Below are 22169 nucleotides of genomic sequence, written 5' to 3'. Positions count from 1 at the left end.
GTCAAGCCTAAATAAAGGAAGCTGATGAAACACCAGGCATATACAGAACCACTACCTGAATCATACATTCTCTAGAAATCTGTACTCTGCTATTTCAGAATATCCCCAAACAATTAGTGTCTCCCTCTCCCTGTATCTGTGGTTTTGCTTTCTACAATTTGAGTTACTTATAGTTAATCAAGGTCTAAATATATTAAGTAGAAAATTCCAGATATAAACAATCCATAAGTTTTATTTTATTTTATTTTTGGTACTGGGGATTGAACTCTGGTTCTTGCGCTTGCGAGGCAGGCAGCGGAACCACTGAGCTAAATCCCTGGCCCCATAAGTTTTAAACTACATGCTATTCAGAGTAGTGTGATGAACTCTCCTCTGTTCTGCTTCATTCTACCCAGGGCTTGAATCATCCCTTTGTCTCTCCTGTTGTAAATGCTACCTGTCACTTAGCAGCCATCTTGATCATCAGACAGACTGTCATCAGCAGACATACTGCTGCATGCTTGTGTTCAAGTAACCCTTACTTTACTTGATAATGACCATAGATCATAAGAGTTAAGGATGTTGATAATTCAGATATGCCAAAGAGAAATCATCCAAGTTTTCCTTTAAGTGAAAAGGTAAAAATTCTTATTTTAAGGAAAAAAAAAAATACAAGATTGCTAAGATCTATGGTAAAAGCAAATCTTTTATAAAACTGAGGTAAAAAGAAATCTGCTAGTTTTGTTGTTGTACCTCAAACTGCAAAAGTTACAGCCATTGTACATGTGTGCTTACTCTTTTTTTTGTTGTTGTTGAGACAGGGTCTTGCTATGTAGTTCAGGCTGATCTTGAATTTATGGCAATCCTATTGCCTCAGCCTCCCAAGTGTTGGGATTACAGGTGTGTGCCACCACACCCAGCTCACTTAAACTCTTTACTTATTTTATTTACTGACAACATCTTGATATGTTACTCTTTACTTACTGTTGTTGTTTAGATCAAAAAATGTCCCCCTAAAGTCTCATAAATTCAGAGGCAGGGCTTCTGGAAGGGGAATGGATCATAGGGATAACACAGTCATCATAGGATGACTTTGTCTAACCTCCTCCAACTAGGCCTCACACCCTAAAGTACATTAGGTGGGGCCTGGGTGTATAAGATGAGTGTATTCTTTGTTTTTGTTTTTTGTTTTTTGTTTTTGTTCTTGAGACAGGGTCTCACTATGTAGTTGAGACTGACCTTGCACTCACTATGTAGCCGAGGCTGGTCTCAAACTCACAGTGATCCTCCTGCCTTAGCCTCCTGAGTGCTGGGATTACAGGCATGCACCACAACGGCAGGCTTGTTTTTTGTTTTGTACTGGGGATTGAACTCAGGAACTCATGCTTTCCAAACAGGCACTGTGTGGTTGAGCTACATCCCCAGCTAGAAAGGTGTATTCTTGTTTATAGCCCTTTTCTCTCTCTAGCTCTTTTCCTGCTCTCTGCTTTCTGGCTATGATGGGTCAAATAACTCTCCTCAGCTATCCTCTACCATGATGTGCCTTCGAGCCAGCAGATCATGAACTGAACCCTATGAAAGCATGAGCCAAAATAAACCATTTTTCTCCTTTAAATTGTGTATGTCAAGCATTTTGGCCCAGCAACAAAAAGCTAATGTACTTATTTACTTCCTTCTATTTCTTCTCCCCTCCTTCCTTCCTATATATGTATGCATGTATGTATGAATGTATGAGGTCTTGCTATGTTGCCCAGGCTGGCCTAAAACAGGTAAACTTCTGCCTCAGGTTAAATTTTTTATATATATGTACACAGCCAAGGATTGAACTCAGGACCCTGTGCTTGAAGGCAGGTGAAGTGCCACTGAGCTAAATTCCCATCCTGTTTTTTTTTTTAGGGGGTATCGGGGATTGAACTCGGGTCCTTGTGCTTGCAAGGTAGGTGCCGGCACCACTGAGCTAAATCCCCAGCCCCGTTTTTTTGTTTTGTTTTGAGACAAGGTCTCACTATGAAGCCCAGGTTGTCCTCGAACTCAAGGAAAGCCTTCTGCTAAGTCTCCAAAGTGTTGGCATTACAAGCATGTGCCACCACTCAGCCTAAATTCCATTTTTATATTTTTTTGGTACCGGAGATCAAACTTGGAACCTTGTGCTTGTGAGGCAGGCAGCGGCACCACCACTGAGCTAATAAATTCCATTTTTAAAACCTGAAAAAATATAATGCCAAAAAATATACGATGGTGGAGAAAATTCTAACTACTCCAAGGTTAAAAGGAATGCTTTCTTAAGATCTAAATGTAGGGGCTGGGGATTTAGCTCAGTGGCACTGTACTTGCCTGGCAAGCCCAAGGTCCTAAGTTCAACCCCTGGTACCTCCCCCCAAAAGACTGTAAATGTAAGAGCCAGGCATGGTGATATACATGCCTTTAACTCGAGCATTCGGAAAACTGTGGAAGGAGAATTGCCATGACTTTTAGGTCAGCCTGGGATGCATAGTGAGTTCAAGGCGAGACTGAACTATATAGCAAGACTCTGTCTCACAAGAAAAAAGCCAAAAACAAAACAAAACTCAGTGTAGCTGGGGGTGGTGGTGCATGCCTGTAATGCATGACCAGCTATTTGGGAGGCTGAAGCAAGAGGACTGCCATGAGTTCAAGGCCATCCTGCGCTACACAGTGAGTTCAAGGCCAGCCTGAACTACACAGAGGGACCCTGTCACAAAATAAAAAAAACAAAAAAACAAAAAAACAAAAAAAAAAAAAACAAAAGAAAGAAAAGATTTGATTCTAAATATAAACTAAAGAGGTAAGTACATGCTGAAAAATAAGAAAAACTCCTAGTTCTTTAGAGTTCATTATCAATATACACAAAGCAAGCCAGACACGATAGTGCATGCCTGTAATTAAGTTTGAAATGGGAAGAACAGCTTTTGTGAGGGGGTGGGGGAAGTGAGGTTGTTAAAGGGGACTGAACACAGGCACACCCTACCACAGAGCTACATCTCCAGCCTTTTTAATTTTTAGATGAGGTTTTACTAACTTGCTCAGGCTGGGCATGAATTTGTGATCTTCCTGCCTCAGCCTCCCAAGTAGCTGGCATTATACATACACATCATTTCACTGGTTCTTTATTTCCTCTTTAGATCCCTAACACCAAAATACCAGGTAGCTGGAACACACTGTTTTGTTTCTGGACACAATCTCACAATGTAGTTCAGGCTGGACTTGAACTCACAATGGAGTCCAGGCTGGCCTCAAACTTACTGTGATCCTTCTGCCTCCGCCTTCTGAGTGCTGGGATTACAGGCGTAAGCCACCATGCTTGTTTTGGAGCACTCTTAAATGCCTGTTCTGTTTAAATGAACTATCTTCTTTGTTACTAGCCCTTTAAACCTAAATTCAAAGATATGGCAGAGGACCCCAAAAGACTCCATGTATTTTTTTCAAAAGTAGCTAAAAGCAAATTGAAGCAACAAAGCCAAAGAACTCAGTCAACAGATTCTAACTTAAAAGTGGGAGATCTATTAAGCCTGTTGCAAACATTTCAGATATGTAAACTATTCTATCCATATACTCAAAACATGGCATTGCAGACATGATTCAACTAATGGGCAAAGAACACAAAAATGTGGCCAGGTGCAGAGGCACACACCTATAATCCCAGCTACTGCTTGGGAGGCCAAGAAAGGAGGGCCACAAGTTCAAGCCCAGCCTGATCAACTTAGCAAGATCCTGTCTCAAAACACAAAATAAAAAGGGCTAGGTGTTGCTCAGTGGTAGTGCAACTCTGGGTTTGATCCCCAGAACTAGGGGTGGGGGTTGAAAAAGAAATAAAGGGGAAATGGCACATACAATAAATCTACCCAGGACGTATTTCTACCTAACAGGCTTACATTCTGAACACTTCTCATACACAGATCACTGTAACTAAGGGAATGAACACATAAAACAAAAAAAAAGGAAAATTACAGCTTCAAAATGACTTGCCCTTGGTTGTGGTCTGGAGACAACATAGCTGTAGATCCTGTGATCAGCTGTATTAACCTGTAGGGGTCGGGGCGGAGGTGGGTTGAAAACACTTGGTACGCCCTCTTGCTCATTCAGTCTGTCTTGTACAGCAGCCTGAGAAGGAAAGCAGAGTTAGCAAGTTACTAAAATCAATCTAGAAGAGATGAAGTTTGGTCTTTCAAAATAGGTTGATAACACAAAAGACACCTGAGGAGTATATTTTCAAGGAACTTTTAATCTGCTGTTCCGAGAGGAACTGAGAATTCACACACAGGAGAGGAAACCAAGAAGGTACATTTATGCAGCAAGCATACTGCTTTTATTCAGAAGGTATATAATCCTTTATTAGAATACAAGATGCTCCACTTTACAATCCCAAGAAAAGTTGTACACAGAATATACAACGTGGACAGGGCCCTTGGAGTTGTACATTGGTGCAGTCCTGATGAGTGGTGTCTGACAGAGACCTAGGGCATAGAAAAACATAAGTCTGAATCCTAGAACCATCACTTAGAAAAGTAGCTCAATTTAATAGCCTCAGGTTCTGCATGTGTAAGATGAACAACAGTGCTCAGAGTTGATAGATTCTAATACAACTCATGGCAAGTCACTAGTACTTGTTTGTTTGTTTTTTGTACTGGGGATCAAACTCAGGTCCTTGCACTTGTGAGGCGGGTGCCAGACCCACTGAGCTAAATCCCCAGCCCACTAGTACTTGGTTTTTAAAGAAACATTATTCTCCTCTCAACTCTGTCCTGAAAGTTGCTATTTTTCCCAGGATATAAAAAACAGGGCCATACCCGAAGAAAGACATGAGAATCTTTTTGTTACTGGACTGTAATTAGTGCTTTCTGGCCCCAAAGTCTTACAGTGACAGCTAGCCATGTCAGAAAGGCCACTATGTGATTTAAAGTGGGGATCTGAAGTAGTTGTGGTGGCATATGCCTGCAATCCCAGCACTGGAGAGACTGAGGCAGGATCACTGAAAGTTCAAGGCCAGCCTGAACTACATGGTGAAACTCTGTCTGTAAGAACCAAAATGATGATGATGATGATGATGATGATGATGATGATGATGATGATGATGATGATGATGATAGTATTTGAGGCCAGTGTGGTGGTGTACACCTTTCATCCCAGTGCTCTGGGAGACTGAAGCAGGAGGATCACAAGTTTGAGACCAACCTGGGTGATTTAGTAAAACCCCATCTCAAAATAAAAAACAGGAAGCTGGGTATGGTAGGGCACACCTACAGTAAACCCAGCACTCACGGGGCTGAGGCAGGAGGACTGCTTTGAGTTTGAGGCCACATTGGGCCACACAGTGAGTTCAAGGCAAGCCTGAACTGCATTGTAAAACCCTGTCAAACAAACAAACAATAATCCTTACAAATTAAACACAAAACTGGAAAAAAAGAGCTTAAAAAAATAAAGAGCTGGGTATAGTACTAATACCCAGTACCATAAAAAAGAAAACAAAATAATAAAGTGGTGACTTGGGGAAACTTAGTATTAGTCAACTTGGAGACTGAGTTCAATCACATGGGCACCTATCAAACTAATCATGCCTATGTAATGAAGCCCCAATTAAAATCCTGGACACTTCAAGCCCCATGAACTTCTCTGGTTGGCAATACTGCATATATACTGTCACACACTGGTGCCAGAAAAATAATGCACCGTGACTCCCTGAAAGAAGAGCATGCAGTTTCCCAGTGGAAACCCTTGAGATTGGCCTATGCACAGCTGATTTAATCTATACCAGTTCCTCATAATTAAACTGCAACCATGAATGTAACAGCTTTCAGTCTGTTCTTTCAGAGAACTATCAAACCTAAGAGTAGTTTTGTAATCCCTTGGATGTATAAGTCAAGTGTCAGAATGACAGTGGCATTTGGGCCACTAAATTTGACATGCCCTCTAAATTTGACAGTTGCCTTTAAACTTTGTAGTAGGAGCAATTCTATGTAGTCCTTTAATTTTTACAATTCAGTGAGGAAAGAATAATATTCAACAAATGGTGCTGGGATTCATGAGAAAGATAAGTTGAATCACTAGACTATTGTGATTTTCCTCATGATAGCCTGCCCTGTGTCCTCCAGGGTGTACTTTTATCTTGCTTTTTCTTCTTTTACTCAGCCTACACACTGCAGTGACAGTTTCTTCCTCATTCCTCATTGTTTTATTTTTTTGGTACCGGGGATCGAACTTAGGACTCTGTGGAATCACTGTGCTAATCACTGGCCCCCTCACTTTTATTTTTGGTACTGGGGATCGAACTCAGGTCCTTGAGCTTGTGAGGCAGGTGGCAGAACCACTGAGCTAAATCCCTGGCCCACTTTTTTTTTTTTTTGGTTTTTTGAGACAGGGTCTCACTACTTAGCTGAGACTGACCAGGAACTTACTATGTAGCCCAGGCTGGTCTCAAACTCATAGCAATCCCTCCTGCCTCAGCCTCCTGAGTGCTGGGATTACAGGTGTGTGCCACGACACCCGGCTACCCTGGCCCATTTTTATTTTTTCAAATAAACTTGGCTACTATTATTATACATGATGTTTTTTGTTTTTTTGGTACTGGGGATTGAACTCAGGACCTTGTGCTTGTGAGGGAGGAAGTGGAACCACTAAGCTAAATTCCCAGCAAACTTTGCTACTGTTAAAAAAAAAAAAGCAGTTGAACTATAGTGGGGTACACTTCTGATTATACTCAAAGCCTGGGCATCTGAGGATACTTGAGGACATGACTCCACTCTCAGGGACATGCACATAATGGACCACAGTTAACTAAGAATGACTGAACATGCTCGACCACACATGCATGGCATGGCCAAGATGGTGCAGCAGGTGTTTTGTCTCAACATGTCCCAGTAAGCTGATAAAGACATTATAACTTCTATGAACTAAAGAACACTAACTTTAGTAGTTGTTTTGCTGAAAGAATAAAGACACGGAGCTCTTAAAGTCTGAAGCTGGAGCCCAACTCTCATGCTCTGATGCTGCCCTGATGCTGATAATTGACTCTTCGCACCTTGTTCTTTGTTGGGAAATTAATCAACTCACATATGGGACTAAATGGAACTCTCTCCAGGTGCCTTCTGGGGCATAAATTGAAATACCAGTTTACTTGGGGAGAACCTCTGGTCTACATGTGAAAAAATTTAATACTTTTTTGTTTTGTTTTTGTGGTGCTGGGGAATGGAAGCAGGGCCCTTTGCACTTAGCTTCATCTACCACCCTTTTTAAATTTTGGGGGGGGTACCAGGTATCAAACTTGGGTCCTTGCGCTTGCCCTTTTAAATATTTTTGTAGTCAAGGCTCACCTCAAACTTGTAATCCACCTGCTTCAGCCTCCTGAATACTGGGCTAACAGTATTCAGGTATGTGAATAGGCTAGGTATGTGCCACCATACCTAGCAATCCATTTTTATTTGGTTTTTTTTTTTTTTTTTTTTTGAGACAGGGTCTCACTATGTAGTTTAGGCTGGCCTTGAACTCTCAGTGATTCTACTACCTCAGCTTCTCAAGGGGTTGGATTACAGTTGTAAAACACGATGCTTGGCTCAGCAACCCATTTTTAGACAAGCATTAAGAATATCTGAAAGCATTTCCCTTTTATCCCATCAGGATAAAGGGTATCTGCCTGGCCTCAACTTTATTGTTGTCTTTGTCTTAATGTCCCACTATCATTTCTCACTCCGTGGACCCTTCAGTCATGCGGGCTGCAGCAAATTGCCATGTTGGCACTTTGCAACAGAGAGATTGGGACAACTGTCAGGTCAGCAGGATGCTGTCATAGCAAAAGCGAGCTACACGATCTGCTTGCAGAGGTAGAGGAAGAAGAACCCGCTGGATACATCAAATATGAAAAATTTCTTCCAGTGATGACCAAAGTACTTCTGGAAGGAAGATGCAGCCCAATTCAGATGATGATGTCTTTCTTCAGGCTTTTGAGACTTTAGATTCAGCTAAACGTGGATTTTTTTTTTTTTTTTTTGAGACAGGGTCTCACTATGCAGTGAGACTGACCTGGAACTCACTGTGTAGCCCAGGCTGGTCTCGAACTCACAGTGATCCTCCTGCCTCAGCCTCCCAAGTGCTGGGATTACAGGCATGTGCCACCACACCTGGCTAAACGTGTATTTCTTACTAAGGAAGAACTGATCAAATGTATGACTGAAGAAGGTGAGCCTTTTTCTCAAGAGGAAATGGAAGAAATGCTGTCAGCTACAATTGATCCAGAATCAAATTTAATTAATTACAAGGATTACATAGCAACAATGACAGATGAAAATTAAATATTCCAAAGACTTAAAGGAGAATTTGAAGAGCTGCTTAGCCTTGTTAATTCCACATTTTATCTTGTAATTCCTATATCTAATTAAATATCAAAGATAGAATAATCTGAAAACAATAAAAAATTATTAATATGGCTATGTTGGGGAAGAAAGAATGAAGCAGTAATAGGGAAGTGATTTGGGTAGGACCTTTATCACATTTCATCTCAGTGATAAAAGTAAACCCAGAGCCTGAAAGGAGAAAGGATAAAATTTAATTTCTTTTGAAACAGGGTCTCACTATATAGTTCAGGTTGGCCTTGAACCACTATGTTGCCCAGACTGGCCTCAAACTTGCAGTGAGTTTCAGCCTCTTGTGTGCTGGGATTACAGGTATGCATGACTACGCCAAGCAAGAGAGAGGGTGTGATCATTTTTTCCTTTATATTTCCCAGAATCCTTTGCCTATGTGGGTGTACCTATGTGAACAGGTTACTTTTCCAAGTTTGTAATAAGCTATTTTATTTGCTGGTCAATATCATGCTAGAAGCCAGATGCGATGGTGCATGCCTGTAATCCTAGTATTCAAGAGGCTGAGGCAAAAGGACTGCTATGAGTTTGAGGCCACCCTGAGCTATGTAATAAGTTCAAGGCCAGTCTGAGCTACATAGCAAGGTTCTGCTTCAAAAAAGCAAAAATACCCAAAAGAAGACAACACACACACACACAAACACACACACAAAACAAAAAAAACAAAACGCATGCTAGATAATAAGGAACCAGAAATAAGGGTAGCAATACTAATAAACCAGAATTCAAAGCAAAAAACATATTAACAAAAGGTATTATTGTAAGAAAGAGAACAGCCACTTACCTTTATGGGTTAAATAGAACACTGTTAAACCATACAAACATTACAAAGTGCCTCTCCCAAATAGACATAAAATTTATTAATATATTTAATTTCCACCATGTACTGCCTTCCCAGAGCATGTACAAAAAGTAAACATGGGCTGGGGATTTAGCTCAGTGGGACCATGCCTAATGGTCAATCCCTGGCACCAAAATAAAGGAAGCATTTGCTGTGATGTAGAACTTGTTATTAACACTGGAAAGGTACATATACATTGGCCTACTGAGAATAATTATATATAGAATAAAGTCTGAAAGAAGATAGAAGAAATTTTGTTCAAGTCATCATCTAAAGAAGTCTCAAAAGGTAAACAGAAAAAAAAGAAAAAACTCATGCTTGTAATTTTAGCACTCTGGCAGGCTGAGATAAGAGGATTGCAAGTTCAAGCAACTTAGTGAGACCCTGTGTCAGAATTAAAAAAATCTTTAAAAAGGGCTGGGGGTATAGCTTAGTGTGAAATCCCTGGGTTTAATCCAAAGTACTGTAAAAAAAAAAAAAAAAAAAAGGTGGGCATTAGGGTCAGCATTTCTTAAAAGTTTTTTGTTTTGTTTTGTTTTGGAGACACGGTCTTGCTAGGCAGTTCAGGCTGTCCTTCAACTTCATATGTAGCTCAGGCTGGCCTTGAACTCAGGGTGATCCTCCTGCCTCAGCCTCTTAAATGCTGGGATTACAGGTGTATGCTGCCAGGCCTGGACAGGGTCAGCATTTATTTTATGATTTCATACATTTTTATCAAATGTTATACATTTTTCACACCAGAAAAGGTGACTGAAGAGTCATAGTTCTGAAGACAACAATAACAAAAAGGATTCATGTGGTGGAAAAATATGCGTTCAAGACCAGAGAAAAGAAGTAAGCTTAGAATGAATTCTACTATACTATACCTCTATGTTCCAGTTATGCTGTTCCAAAGTATGGCGGCACTGATCCATAGATTCTATGCCAGTCAGATCCTGGGGGAGGGTGAAAGATAAAAACAGTTACTTAGAAAAAAACTAGCGCTGAGGAGGTAGGTTAGGGCTAGAGTACTTGCCTACTATGTGCTAAGGCCCTAGGTTCAATGTCCAGTACCACCACATCACCACAAAAAAAAAAAAAAAAAAAAAAAAAAAAAAAAAAAACAACAGTATTTATGAGGGTATTTTTACCCTGAGTAGACTTGTTAATGAAAAATGTTAGGAAAATGTACTAAAAACATTTGAAGGTGGAGGTTAAACTATAGTTAATGCTGACTGATTCAGAATTTAGCTGATCAGTTATTTGGGACTTACACATTTAAAAAATTTTTTTATTTTATCTCACTCTGCCCAAGCCTCCTCCCCTCCCTGTGGAAACAAAAGCTTTGTTTCCATTATACAGATATTTTTAAAATTCTTCCTTTAAAGACCCCAATTAGAATTTTTTTTTTTGTTACCAGGGATCGAACTTGGGTCCTTGCACTTGTGAGGCAGGTAGCAGAACCACTGAGCTAAATCCCTGGCCCTAAAGACCTCAATTAAAGAGGACTACTGATTAAAATCAATATTCTCTCAAATTCAAGTTAAAAAATTAAATATTTCTTCAATCTCTTGGTCTAGCAAACTATTCTTTAATAGAATGGTCTGATTATAAAACATAATGTGCTGGGCATGGTGGCGCACGCCTGTAATCCCAGCACTCAGGAGAAGGCTGAGGCAGGAGGCTCACTGTGAGTTCGAGACCAGCCTGAGCTACATAGTGAGTTCCAGGTCACTCTCAACTACATAGTGAGACCCTGTCTCAAAAAACCCAAAAAATAAAAAAATAGAACATAATGTAATGTAGTTTTCCTGCAAAATACCATGCCTTTCATCAAGTTATTTATCTAATGGTATACAAGTCAGCTCACAATGGAAACAATGTAAAACTTTTTTTTTTTGGTACCCGGGATGAACTTGGATCCTTGCGCTTGAAAGGCAGGCCACAGAACCACTGCGGTAAATCCCCGGCCCAATGTAAAACTTTTTATGCAAAAGAATCTGTAATTCACATGTGTTCCAGATCCCCTTTCGTCACTTTCTCTAGCTCTTCCACCCCTCTAAATGTAGGAATTCCCTAAAGATGCGTCCGCGACTTCTCTTTATTTGCTTGACAAATTTATATCAGTTCTCAGCCTCCAACATCCTACTGATGTAGATGATTTCTAAATTAATCAATGGACCCACTTCTGATATTTAGCAGCATATTCCAATAGTCTATTCAACATTTCCACCTAGATATGGCACCAGTACCTCAAATCCATCATAACCACTGTTTCTGAAAGTAACATCACCTTCCAAAATATCCAGACAAAGGTAACCTCTAAAACCTCAACTTTGGGCTGGGGATTTAGCTTGGTGGTTCTGCCACCTGCCTCGCAAGTACAAGGTACTGAGTTCAATCCCTGGTACCCAAAAAAGAAAACAAAAACAAAACCCAAAAAACCCTCAACTTCAGAACTCCACAACTCATAAATAATCAAGCTCTGACACCTAATCTCACTGCATATGGACATACTGGATTAGATTTTTTTGTCCTGACAATGGGGATACAACCCAGAACCTTCTGCATGCTATGCAGGCACTCTACTACTGAGCTACACTTCCAGCTCCTCTAGGGTTTTATTTGGTTTTTTGTTGTTGTTGTTTTTTTGAGACAGGGTCTCACTATATAGTTGAGACTGACCTGGAACTAACTATGTAGCCCAGGCTGGTCTCGAACTCACAGCGATCCTCCTGCCTCAGCCTCCGGAGTGCTGGGATTACAGGCATGTGCCACCACGCCCGGCTTCCCTCTAGGGTTTCGAATCTCCAAACTTTATTAGACGCCAGGCTGGCTGATAGCAAATTTGTAATCTTCTTAGAAAGGGATGAAGCCCAGGATATAGGTTCTCATTTAGTTTTATGTTCATTTTTGCTTTTTAAAGTTTCTCATCTGATTCTAATGTACAAGAATGACATGAAATCCATGGTAACCAAAAAATAAAAAAATAGAACATAATGTAATGTAGTTTTCCTGCAAAATACCATGCCTTTCATCAAGTTATTTATCTAATGGTATACAAGTCAGCTCACAATGGAAACAATGTAAAACTTTTTTTTTTTGGTACCCGGGATGAACTTGGATCCTTGCGCTTGAAAGGCAGGCCACAGAACCACTGCGGTAAATCCCCGGCCCAATGTAAAACTTTTTATGCAAAAGAATCTGTAATTCACATGTGTTCCAGATCCCCTTTCGTCACTTTCTCTAGCTCTTCCACCCCTCTAAATGTAGGAATTCCCTAAAGATGCGTCCGCGACTTCTCTTTATTTGCTTGACAAATTTATATCAGTTCTCAGCCTCCAACATCCTACTGATGTAGATGATTTCTAAATTAATCAATGGACCCACTTCTGATATTTAGCAGCATATTCCAATAGTCTATTCAACATTTCCACCTAGATATGGCACCAGTACCTCAAATCCATCATAACCACTGTTTCTGAAAGTAACATCACCTTCCAAAATATCCAGACAAAGGTAACCTCTAAAACCTCAACTTTGGGCTGGGGATTTAGCTTGGTGGTTCTGCCACCTGCCTCGCAAGTACAAGGTACTGAGTTCAATCCCTGGTACCCAAAAAAGAAAACAAAAACAAAACCCAAAAAACCCTCAACTTCAGAACTCCACAACTCATAAATAATCAAGCTCTGACACCTAATCTCACTGCATATGGACATACTGGATTAGATTTTTTTGTCCTGACAATGGGGATACAACCCAGAACCTTCTGCATGCTATGCAGGCACTCTACTACTGAGCTACACTTCCAGCTCCTCTAGGGTTTTATTTGGTTTTTTGTTGTTGTTGTTTTTTTGAGACAGGGTCTCACTATATAGTTGAGACTGACCTGGAACTAACTATGTAGCCCAGGCTGGTCTCGAACTCACAGCGATCCTCCTGCCTCAGCCTCCGGAGTGCTGGGATTACAGGCATGTGCCACCACGCCCGGCTTCCCTCTAGGGTTTCGAATCTCCAAACTTTATTAGACGCCAGGCTGGCTGATAGCAAATTTGTAATCTTCTTAGAAAGGGATGAAGCCCAGGATATAGGTTCTCATTTAGTTTTATGTTCATTTTTGCTTTTTAAAGTTTCTCATCTGATTCTAATGTACAAGAATGACATGAAATCCATGGTATTAATGTACAATTCTAACTAGGTACAGAGTCTTTCATTTTTACAATACTGGAAATCAAACCTGAGGCACTGAACATGCTAAGCCAACACTCTAGATACAGCCCCAGCTCTGGAACAGTATTTTAAATCTCTTATTAAAATACTTTTTAGGGCCAGGGATTTAGCTCAGCAGCATGGCACCTGCCTCACAAATGCAAGGTCCTCAGTTTGATTCCCCAGTGCCAAAAAAAAAAAAAAAAGGAAAAAAACTCTTTTTAAAAAAGGTGTTGCCAGGCACGGTAGAGCACACCTGCATCCCAGCACTCGGGAGGCTGAGGCAGGATGATCGCTGTGAGCTTGAGACCAGCCTGGGCTACATGGTGAGTTCCAGGTCAGTCTCAACTACACAGTGAGACCCTGTCTCAAAAAACCAAAAACCAAAAACCAAAAACAAAAAAACCTGTAATCTTAAATTCTTGAGCACTCAGGGCAAGAAGATCAGGAGTTTGAGGCTAGTCTGTGCTACAGAGAAAAACTCTGTAATGGTGAGGGAGGATTATAAATACTGTAGGATAAAACAATCAAAGTACACAACAGAAAACTGAAATGCTTAACCTAATTTGAAAGTAAAATCCTTTTGTAAGCAGTGACATAGTTTTTTTTTTTTTTATTGAGTTTATTGGTTGGTACATTTTATGTATACAGTAGTTACATTCATTATTGGGATCTTGTACCTTTACATGACAGGTGGTCTTGGTTTTCATTTTTCCCCTTGTCCCTGCCCCCTCCCTTCACCTCCTCCTCCCCTCCCCATTTACAGTGACACAGTTAAAACAGGAAGCCCAACTAAACAATCTGCTTGAACTGCTACTGATCAGTATTAAAACCACACAATAAGCAGGTGAGACACACCTAGGATTATTCATTCATCAACATATATATTCATTGATCCAATATTCTAGATATCCACAATACAGGTATAATCCCTGCTCTCTAAAACTGTATTTGAAACTGGGCATGGTGCCGTCTACTGGGGAGGCCGAGGCAGGATAATTGCCGGAGTTTGAGGGTAGCCTGGGCTACAAAGTGAGTTCAAAGCCTACTTGAACTACACAGACCTACCTCAAAAACAAACAAATAAACAAGTTTGAGCCCAGCCTGGGCAACCTGAGACTGTCTGAAAAATTTTTAAAAGGGTTGGAGATGCAGCCCAGTGCAAAGGCTCTTGTTCAGTGCCCAGTAATGCAATCAATCATTTGAGACTGATCAAAACAAACCATGCACACATTATTAGGTAAGTTAACAGAATTTTCATTTTGTTCTTGGAGCCCTTTGGATTGGATGCTCAAAAAAAAAAAGGTCTCCCCAAGGAGATTATATTGCAGCATAGATATGAATAAAATATTGGGGGAGGGAGACTTTGCCATGGAGAAATATGTAGAAAGTATATTACAGGAAGGGCAACAAATGCAAAAATTCTCAAACAAATGATATGTGACACTATGCATTTACCAAAACTCACAGTATCTTCAAAGCAAAGTGAACCTTAATGCATATAAATTAAAAAAAAATTAGGCTAGAGGATCCCTAGATGTAACATGGACTATGATGAAGGAATCCAAATTTATTACAAATATATGAAACAGCCCCACAAAGGGAGGTGGGCAAAACAGTACTAAGTAACCGGAAATAATTGGTTTATAAAACTAAGGTCCCACAGATAACCACTGTTCTCTGGTGTAAGAGTTGTTTTCCACATTTGTGTACATGCATTGGAACTGAACAAGTAATTAAATAATGTGAACCTGTTTTTTTACGTTAAAGTGAGAGGTTAAAGACAACCAAGGAGAGGAGGCTAGATTTATTCATTGTAGTATTGAGCTGCAGACTTCTATATGATCTCATGTAAATTAATATGGCTACAGATAGTCTTTTTTTTTTTTTTTTTTTTTTTTTTTTGTCTTTGAGACAGTCTCACTCTGCAGTTCAGGCTGGCTTCAAACTTGCAACAATCCTTCTGCCTCAGCCTCCCAAATGCTGGGATTATAGGCATGTGGAATCACACCTGGGAATTTGTTAAACACTTTGCTGTCAGCTGAGAGGGCACACAAGTAACACATTCCAGTAGGTAATAAGCATACACAAGGCCTAAATCCTGGTTGTTTTGTTTTTTTGAGACAAGGTCTCACTGTAGTTCAGGCTGGCCTTGAAATCATTATGCAGCCCAGGCTGGTTAGAACTGGTGGCAATCCTCCTGCCTCAGCCTCCCAAGTGCTGGGATTATAGGTGTGTATCACCTCGCCTGGCCATTAGATCTTGTTTTCGAATACCATCCTCCAAGAAAAGAACCTCCAGCAGGCTCCTTGGAGAAATGTTTAAATCTAGGACTAGGGCACTTCTGCTTCAGCCTCTCAGAGTGCTGGGATTACAGGTGTGTGCTCCCTTGCCTGATTTACTGTATGATTTTCCTCCATTCAACTAGTTGATATTGTGGTTTTTCTGGGCCTCCAGTGCCCGCCATACACAGTCAGTTACATCAAAATTATGTTAATCAGACGCTACATACAAGTGTTAAACAAGTAAAACACAGAATTTACCTTCCCACTTACTCTGTATGCCTATGAAGACAGGTATCTATTGTTATTAAGCAGACATGTTTTCTATTTGGTTATTTATTTTTTGGGGTACAAACTCAGGACCTTGTGCTTACAAGGCAGGTGCGGTGCCACTAAGCTAAATCCTCAGTCCCTTAAGTTTTTGTATTAAACTTGAGTTTTTATTTTGTAAAGTAACTTAATACATTGAAATAATTTTGTGGTAAACAAAGTACAAAAATGTGTCAAATAGTTTGTGCTCATAATATTTTATAATATACAACATCACTATAAAAGAAAAATAAATGGTTATTTTTTTATTCCAGCATGGCTTCAGTGTTGTCTCAAAAGAAAGCAGAACCCATTTAAAAAATTGTGACATGTTTAACAAAAATAAACACAAGAAACCTGAGAAGCACAATCTGAGCTAGGGGATCAACAGCAATATCAACAGTGATAAAACCCATTGAAGCAGGGCATACACTTAATATGATAAATAAATACACTTAATATGATGTAATAAAAACTGGTTCTTTACTTCCCTCATAATTTTTCCTCAAAATCCATTAATGCCAATTATGATAAAAACATCAGGACAATTTCAACTGGGGGACAGTCTACAAAGTAAAGATCAGTACTCCAGAAAATTGTCAAGGTCATCAAAAATAAAGAAAGTCTGAGAAGCTGCATACCCAACAGGTGCCTAAGACCTCAGCAGTAAATGTAATGCATTATACTAAATAGGATCTTGCCACAGAAAGAGGACATGGTGCAAAAACTAAGAAAATCTAATTAAAGTATGGACATTTAAAAATATATTAAAAATAATGTATCAATATTTATCATTAACTGTGACATACGTACCATGCTAATACTATAAGGCATTAACAGAGAACACCAAGTGTGACACATGGGAGATTTCTGTACTACTACTGGAATTTTCTGTAAATATAAATCTATGCTAAATAAAAAACTATTTAAAAAGTAAAACAGGGCTGGAGGTATAGTTCAGTGCTGGGGTACTTGCCTAGGATGTGCAAGGCCCTAGGTTTCATACCAAGCACAACAAAACAAAACAAAACACCTAAGTAAACAACTTAAACTGGGGGAGGAAATCAATGAGGTAGAACAAGCTTAGCAAGTTGGAAGGTAAGGTCTGAGAAGTAGCAGGGAGGAGATCACTCTTTTAAGGGGCAGTTTCTCAATCTTACCTGCATATCCAAAACACTTATGGGGATTTTTAAGAAATACTCAGGATAAAAAAAAAGCATCTCACAAGCAAGTCAATACTGACAGGATGATATTCTTTCCTTTAAAATATATATATTTTTTACTAGTACATGTATGCAGTACATAATGACTACATTCACTATAGGGAGTTGGTACATGTATATAACACATCTTAATTCTTTTTTTTTTTCCTCTTTGGTTCCCTGCCACCCTCTTCATTGTTCTCCTTCCCATTTGAACATTTTCTTCCTACTTCCCAATATATATCACCATTTTGGTCCTTATTTGTGCTTTTGGTTTCTCACGAAAGAGAAACAATGCAGTATTTATATGTCTGTCCAATTTATTGCACTTAAATGTTGTCAATGTGCATCCATTTACCCCTTAAAAAGTCTCAAGTTTATTCTTCATGGCAGAGTAGTACTCTACTGTATATAAGAACAATTCATAGTTACCACAGTTTGTCATTTTCTAAGCTGTTTGATGCTACTGTTACTGAAGACTGTACTACGTTAGTCAAGATGACATTATTGTTCTAATAAGTTGTTCTTCCTGGTATGCCAAGACTGAGCCTGCCTAAGGGTCATAAACAATACTACAGTCCAGTGCCAAAGAACCAGGGTCTAGGCCAAAAAGGCAGCAACTTCTCATCCACAATACACTGAAGAGGTAGGATCTTGCAACAGATGCAAAACCCAAAAGCCAGGTACACCTGGAAGGCATCTCTGAAAAGTAGTCATTTCCTAAGGGTTCTAAATACTAGCAATAAAGCTACTTGACATAAGCAATTTAAAAGCATCAATGCAGGAATTACACTTAAAAAAAGGAAAAAAGAAAAAAAAATGAGGAGACACTTAAATTAGATCAAACCCAGACTTTCAGTTCACCAAAGACAAACCCAAGGGGCAATGAGTTGGAACAATCCAAAACCCACCCACCTGGTCTCTCTGAAGTGGTAACAGTAGAAATAACAAATCAGATGAACAAGGACGTAGAAAAAAAAAAATCAAAGCAGAAATGATTTCTCAGATAACTGCAGAGATGGTGACCATAATGAAAGACATGCTTAGGGACTCCAGAGTACATACAGATTTTTTTTAAAAATAGAGGAACTTATGAAAATAATGGAAACCACGAACCCTCAACACAGGAAAGAAATGGAATCCATGAGTCCAGAAACAGAGTCCAGCGGGTATCCAGAAGATTAAAAATTCCAGTGAAAGTATCCACAGCAGAATAAACTAACGTGAGGACAGAATATCAGATATAGAAGACAGGATTGAGGTTAGTGATCATGAAAGGTTTCTTAAAAATAGGAAGAGACTGAGCCGGACATGGTGGTGCTCGCTTGTAATCCCAGCACTTGGGAGGCTGAGGCAGGAGGATCGCTGTGAGTTCGAGACCAGCCTGGTCTACATAGTGAGTTCCAGGTCAGTCTCAACTACATAGTGAGAGACCCTGTCTCAAAAAAACCAAAAAAACCCACCCCCCCCAAAAAAAAAGAAAAAAGAAAGCGACTATAAGAAATGAATCCAGCAGCTACTAGATAGTACAAAGAAGAATAACATAAAATGGACTGGAGTCAATAAAAAACCAGGAGATAGCACAAATGCTGTTCACCGAAGTAATAGAAAACTTCCCAAGCAGGGGAAAAGAATTTGACATACAGATAAGTGAGGCATACAGAACTCCAATTAGCCATGATGCCCCCCGAAAGAGAGAGAGAGAGAGAGAGAGAGAGAGAGAAGGAGGGAGGGAGGAAGGGAGGAAGGAAGGAAGGAAGGACGGACGGACGGACAGACTCAAATCCATGCAGTTAGGATTGAAAAAGGTGAAATCACAACAGATCCTACAGAAATCCAGAAGATCAATACCTACTTGGAGAAATTGTATTTTAATAAGCTGGAAAACACAAGAAATGGACAGATTCCTACATACATATACCAAAGGTGAATCAAGAATCTAAATAAACAAATATCAATCAATGAAACTGAAAATGTAATTAAAAACCTAGCCTGGGACCTGATAGATTCACTGCTGAATTCTTCAAGAAATTTAGAAAAGACCTGATGCCACCAGTTCTCAAACTCTTTAATGAAAGTGAAAGGGAAGCAATACTCCCAAACTCATTCTTAGAAGCATTACCCCTGATACCAAAAGCAGAAAAAGATCCAACTGAAAAAGACAACTACAGGCCAATCTATCTAATGAACACAGATACAAAAATCATCAATAAGATACTGACAAACAGAACGTAGCAAATCATCAAAACCACGACTAAGTAGGATTCATCACAGGGATTTAGGACTGGTTCAAAGTATGCAAATCAATAAATGTAACAAACATAATTTACACAGCCAAGGACAAAAACCATATGATCATCTCAAAAGATGCAGAGAAAGCTTTTGACAAAGTCCAACACCCATTCATGATAATAAAACAAAAAAGAACAACAACAAAAACTTGGGCTGGGAAATTAGCTCAGCACTGCACCAGCCTGGCAAACACAAGGTCCTGAGTTCGATCTGTAGTACCAACAAAAACAAAAATAAAACAAAAAAAAACCTACAGAAAATTGGAATAGCCCAGGATTTAGTTCAGTGGTTCCGATGCCTGCCTCACAAATACAAAGACCTCAACTCAATCCCCAGGTACACCCCCCCCAAAAAATAGTCTCTATCTCAATCTGATAAAAACCATGTATGACTAGCCAACAGCCAACACCATACTAAATGAACATCAAAGCTTTCTGGAGCCGGGCGTAGTGGCGCATGCTTGTAATCCCAGCACAGGGCAGGCTGAGGCCGGAGGATCACTGTGAGTTCGAGACCAGCCTGGGCTACACAGTGAGTTCCAGGTCAGTCTCAACATAGTCTCTATCTCAATCTGATAAAAACCATGTATGACTAGCCAACAGCCAACACCATACTAAATGAACATCAAAGCTTTCTGGAGCCGGGCGTAGTGGCGCATGCTTGTAATCCCAGCACAGGGCAGGCTGAGGCCGGAGGATCACTGTGAGTTCGAGACCAGCCTGGGCTACACAGTGAGTTCCAGGTCAGTCTCAACTACATAGTGAGACCCTGTCTCTAATAAGGACGTCCTCTGTCATCACTCTTATTCAATACAATTGGGGAAATACCAGTCAGAGTAATTAAGACAACCAACAGAAATAAAAGGAATAAGGGGCCTGGGGATTTAGCTCAGTGGTTCTGCTACCTGTCTTGCAAGTGCAAGGTCCCAAGTTCAATCCCCAGCACAAAAAAAAAAAAAAAAAAAAACGGAAATAAGGATAGGAAAGAAGTTAAATTATCACGATTTGTGGATGACGTGATATTCTATACAGCAGCCCCCAAAAACCACACCAAAAAGACTTCTAGATTTAATAACGAAATTCAGTAGCAGAGCTGGATACAAAATGAACACTCAAGAATCAATAGTAGCCAGAGATTTAGCTCAGTGATGCCCACACTTGCCTCACAAGCACAAAGTCCTGAGTTCGATCACTGGTATTACACACACACACACACAAAAAAAATCAATACCATTTTTGTACATAAATAACAAACTCACTGAGAGAGAAATCAGGGAAACAACACCTTTCACAATAGCATCCACAAAAATAAAATACCTAGGAATCAATCTAATGAAGAAAGTAAAAGATCTTTACATGGAAAACTACAGTGTTCTGAAAAAGGAGATAGAAAAGGATATCAGAAAATGGAAAGACATCCCTTGTTCTTAGGTAGGAAGAACCAATATAGTGAAAATGGCCACACTTCTGAAATTGTTATACAAATTTAATGCAATCCTGATCAAAATACCAATAGCATATCTCACAGACTTAAGAGAAAACAATCCTAAAATTTATTTGGAACCAGAAGAGACCTAAAAGATTAAAAAAGAATTCTGGGCAACAAAGGCAAAGCAGAAGGTATCATGCCCCCAACTTGAAATTATACTACAAAGCTACTGTGATAAAAACAGCATGGTACTGGGGGGGAAAACAGACCAGAGGATCAAACAGATCAGATGATGCAGAAACAACTCCAGACATATTCAGCCACCTTATCTTTGACAAATGAGCCAAATATCTTCATTGGAAGAAAGACAGCCTCTTTAATAAATGGTGCTGTAAAAACTGGCTTTCCACATGCTGAATATTAAAACTAGACTCATCTTTCACCTTGAACTAAACTAAAATCAAAATGGATCAAAGATCTAAATATTAAAAAAGAAATACTAAATCTTCTAGGAGATAGATTAGGTAGAACTCTCAAAGACACTGGTGTAGGCAATGACTTTTTGGACAAAACCTCACCTCAATCACAAAGAAAATATCAAAGAATCATTAACTATGATTTCATCTCATTAAAAAGTTTTTGCACAGCAAGAGAAACCATCACCAGTGAAGAGACGTCCCAGAGTGGGAAAAAAAACTGGCTAGCTGTCCCAGACAAAAGACTAATAACAAGCAGGGTGTGGTGGGGCACACCTATAATCCCAGTGTTTGGGAGGCTGAGGCAGGAGGATCTCCACGAGTTCAAGACCAGCCTGGGCTACAAAAGGAGACACTGCCTCAAAAAAAAAAAAAAAAAAAAAAAAGATAACTAGAATATATAAAGAACTCAAAAAAATTAGACCCCCTAAATTTAAAGACCCCAATCCAAAAATGGGCATCTGAAAAGAACAAAGACTTCTCAGATGAAAAAGTAGAAAAGACAAATAAATCTATGAAAAATGTTCAAAATTATTGGTGATTCAAGAGATGTAAAGTAAAACAACACTGAAATTCCATCTCATTCCAGAAAGAATAGCTGTTATCAAGAAATCAACCAGGCCAGGGATTTAGCTCAGTGGTTCTGCCTCACAAGCGCAAGGACCAGAGTTCGATCCCCAGTACCAAAAAAAAAGAAAGCAACCAGTAACACAACCTGGTGGGAATGTAGGGAAAAAGGAACCCTTCTCCACTGTGTGGGAGTGTAGACTAGTGTAACCACTGTGAAAATCAATGTGGAGAGT

The 22169-nt window shown here is 39.7% G+C and overlaps 1 protein-coding gene across 3 annotated transcripts in view; it reads right to left on the bottom strand.

Annotated features, from left to right (window-relative positions):
- The window catches only part of Faf2 (Fas associated factor family member 2), a 65300-nt gene that overhangs the window by 15926 nt on the left and 27205 nt on the right, over window positions 1–22169 (bottom strand). For all 3 annotated transcript variants that reach the window (XR_004516418.1, XM_010622127.3, XM_033761647.1), the window contains 2 exons: window positions 10056–10124; window positions 3964–4098 (listed from right to left, as the gene is read on the bottom strand). Coding sequence is in view for 2 of the 3 variants with exons in the window: in XM_010622127.3 (XP_010620429.1) it covers window positions 3964–4098; window positions 10056–10124 (204 nt within the window). In the remaining variant the exon portion in view is untranslated. The remainder of the gene's footprint in view (window positions 1–3963; window positions 4099–10055; window positions 10125–22169) is intronic.

The sequence above is a fragment of the Fukomys damarensis genome, unplaced genomic scaffold (assembly GCF_012274545.1).
Source record: "Fukomys damarensis isolate Sample0158 unplaced genomic scaffold, DMR_v1.0_HiC HiC_scaffold_9, whole genome shotgun sequence".
In the NCBI taxonomy this organism is placed as follows: domain Eukaryota; kingdom Metazoa; phylum Chordata; class Mammalia; order Rodentia; family Bathyergidae; genus Fukomys; species Fukomys damarensis.
This window is presented reverse-complemented; position numbering and strand designations above follow the sequence as displayed.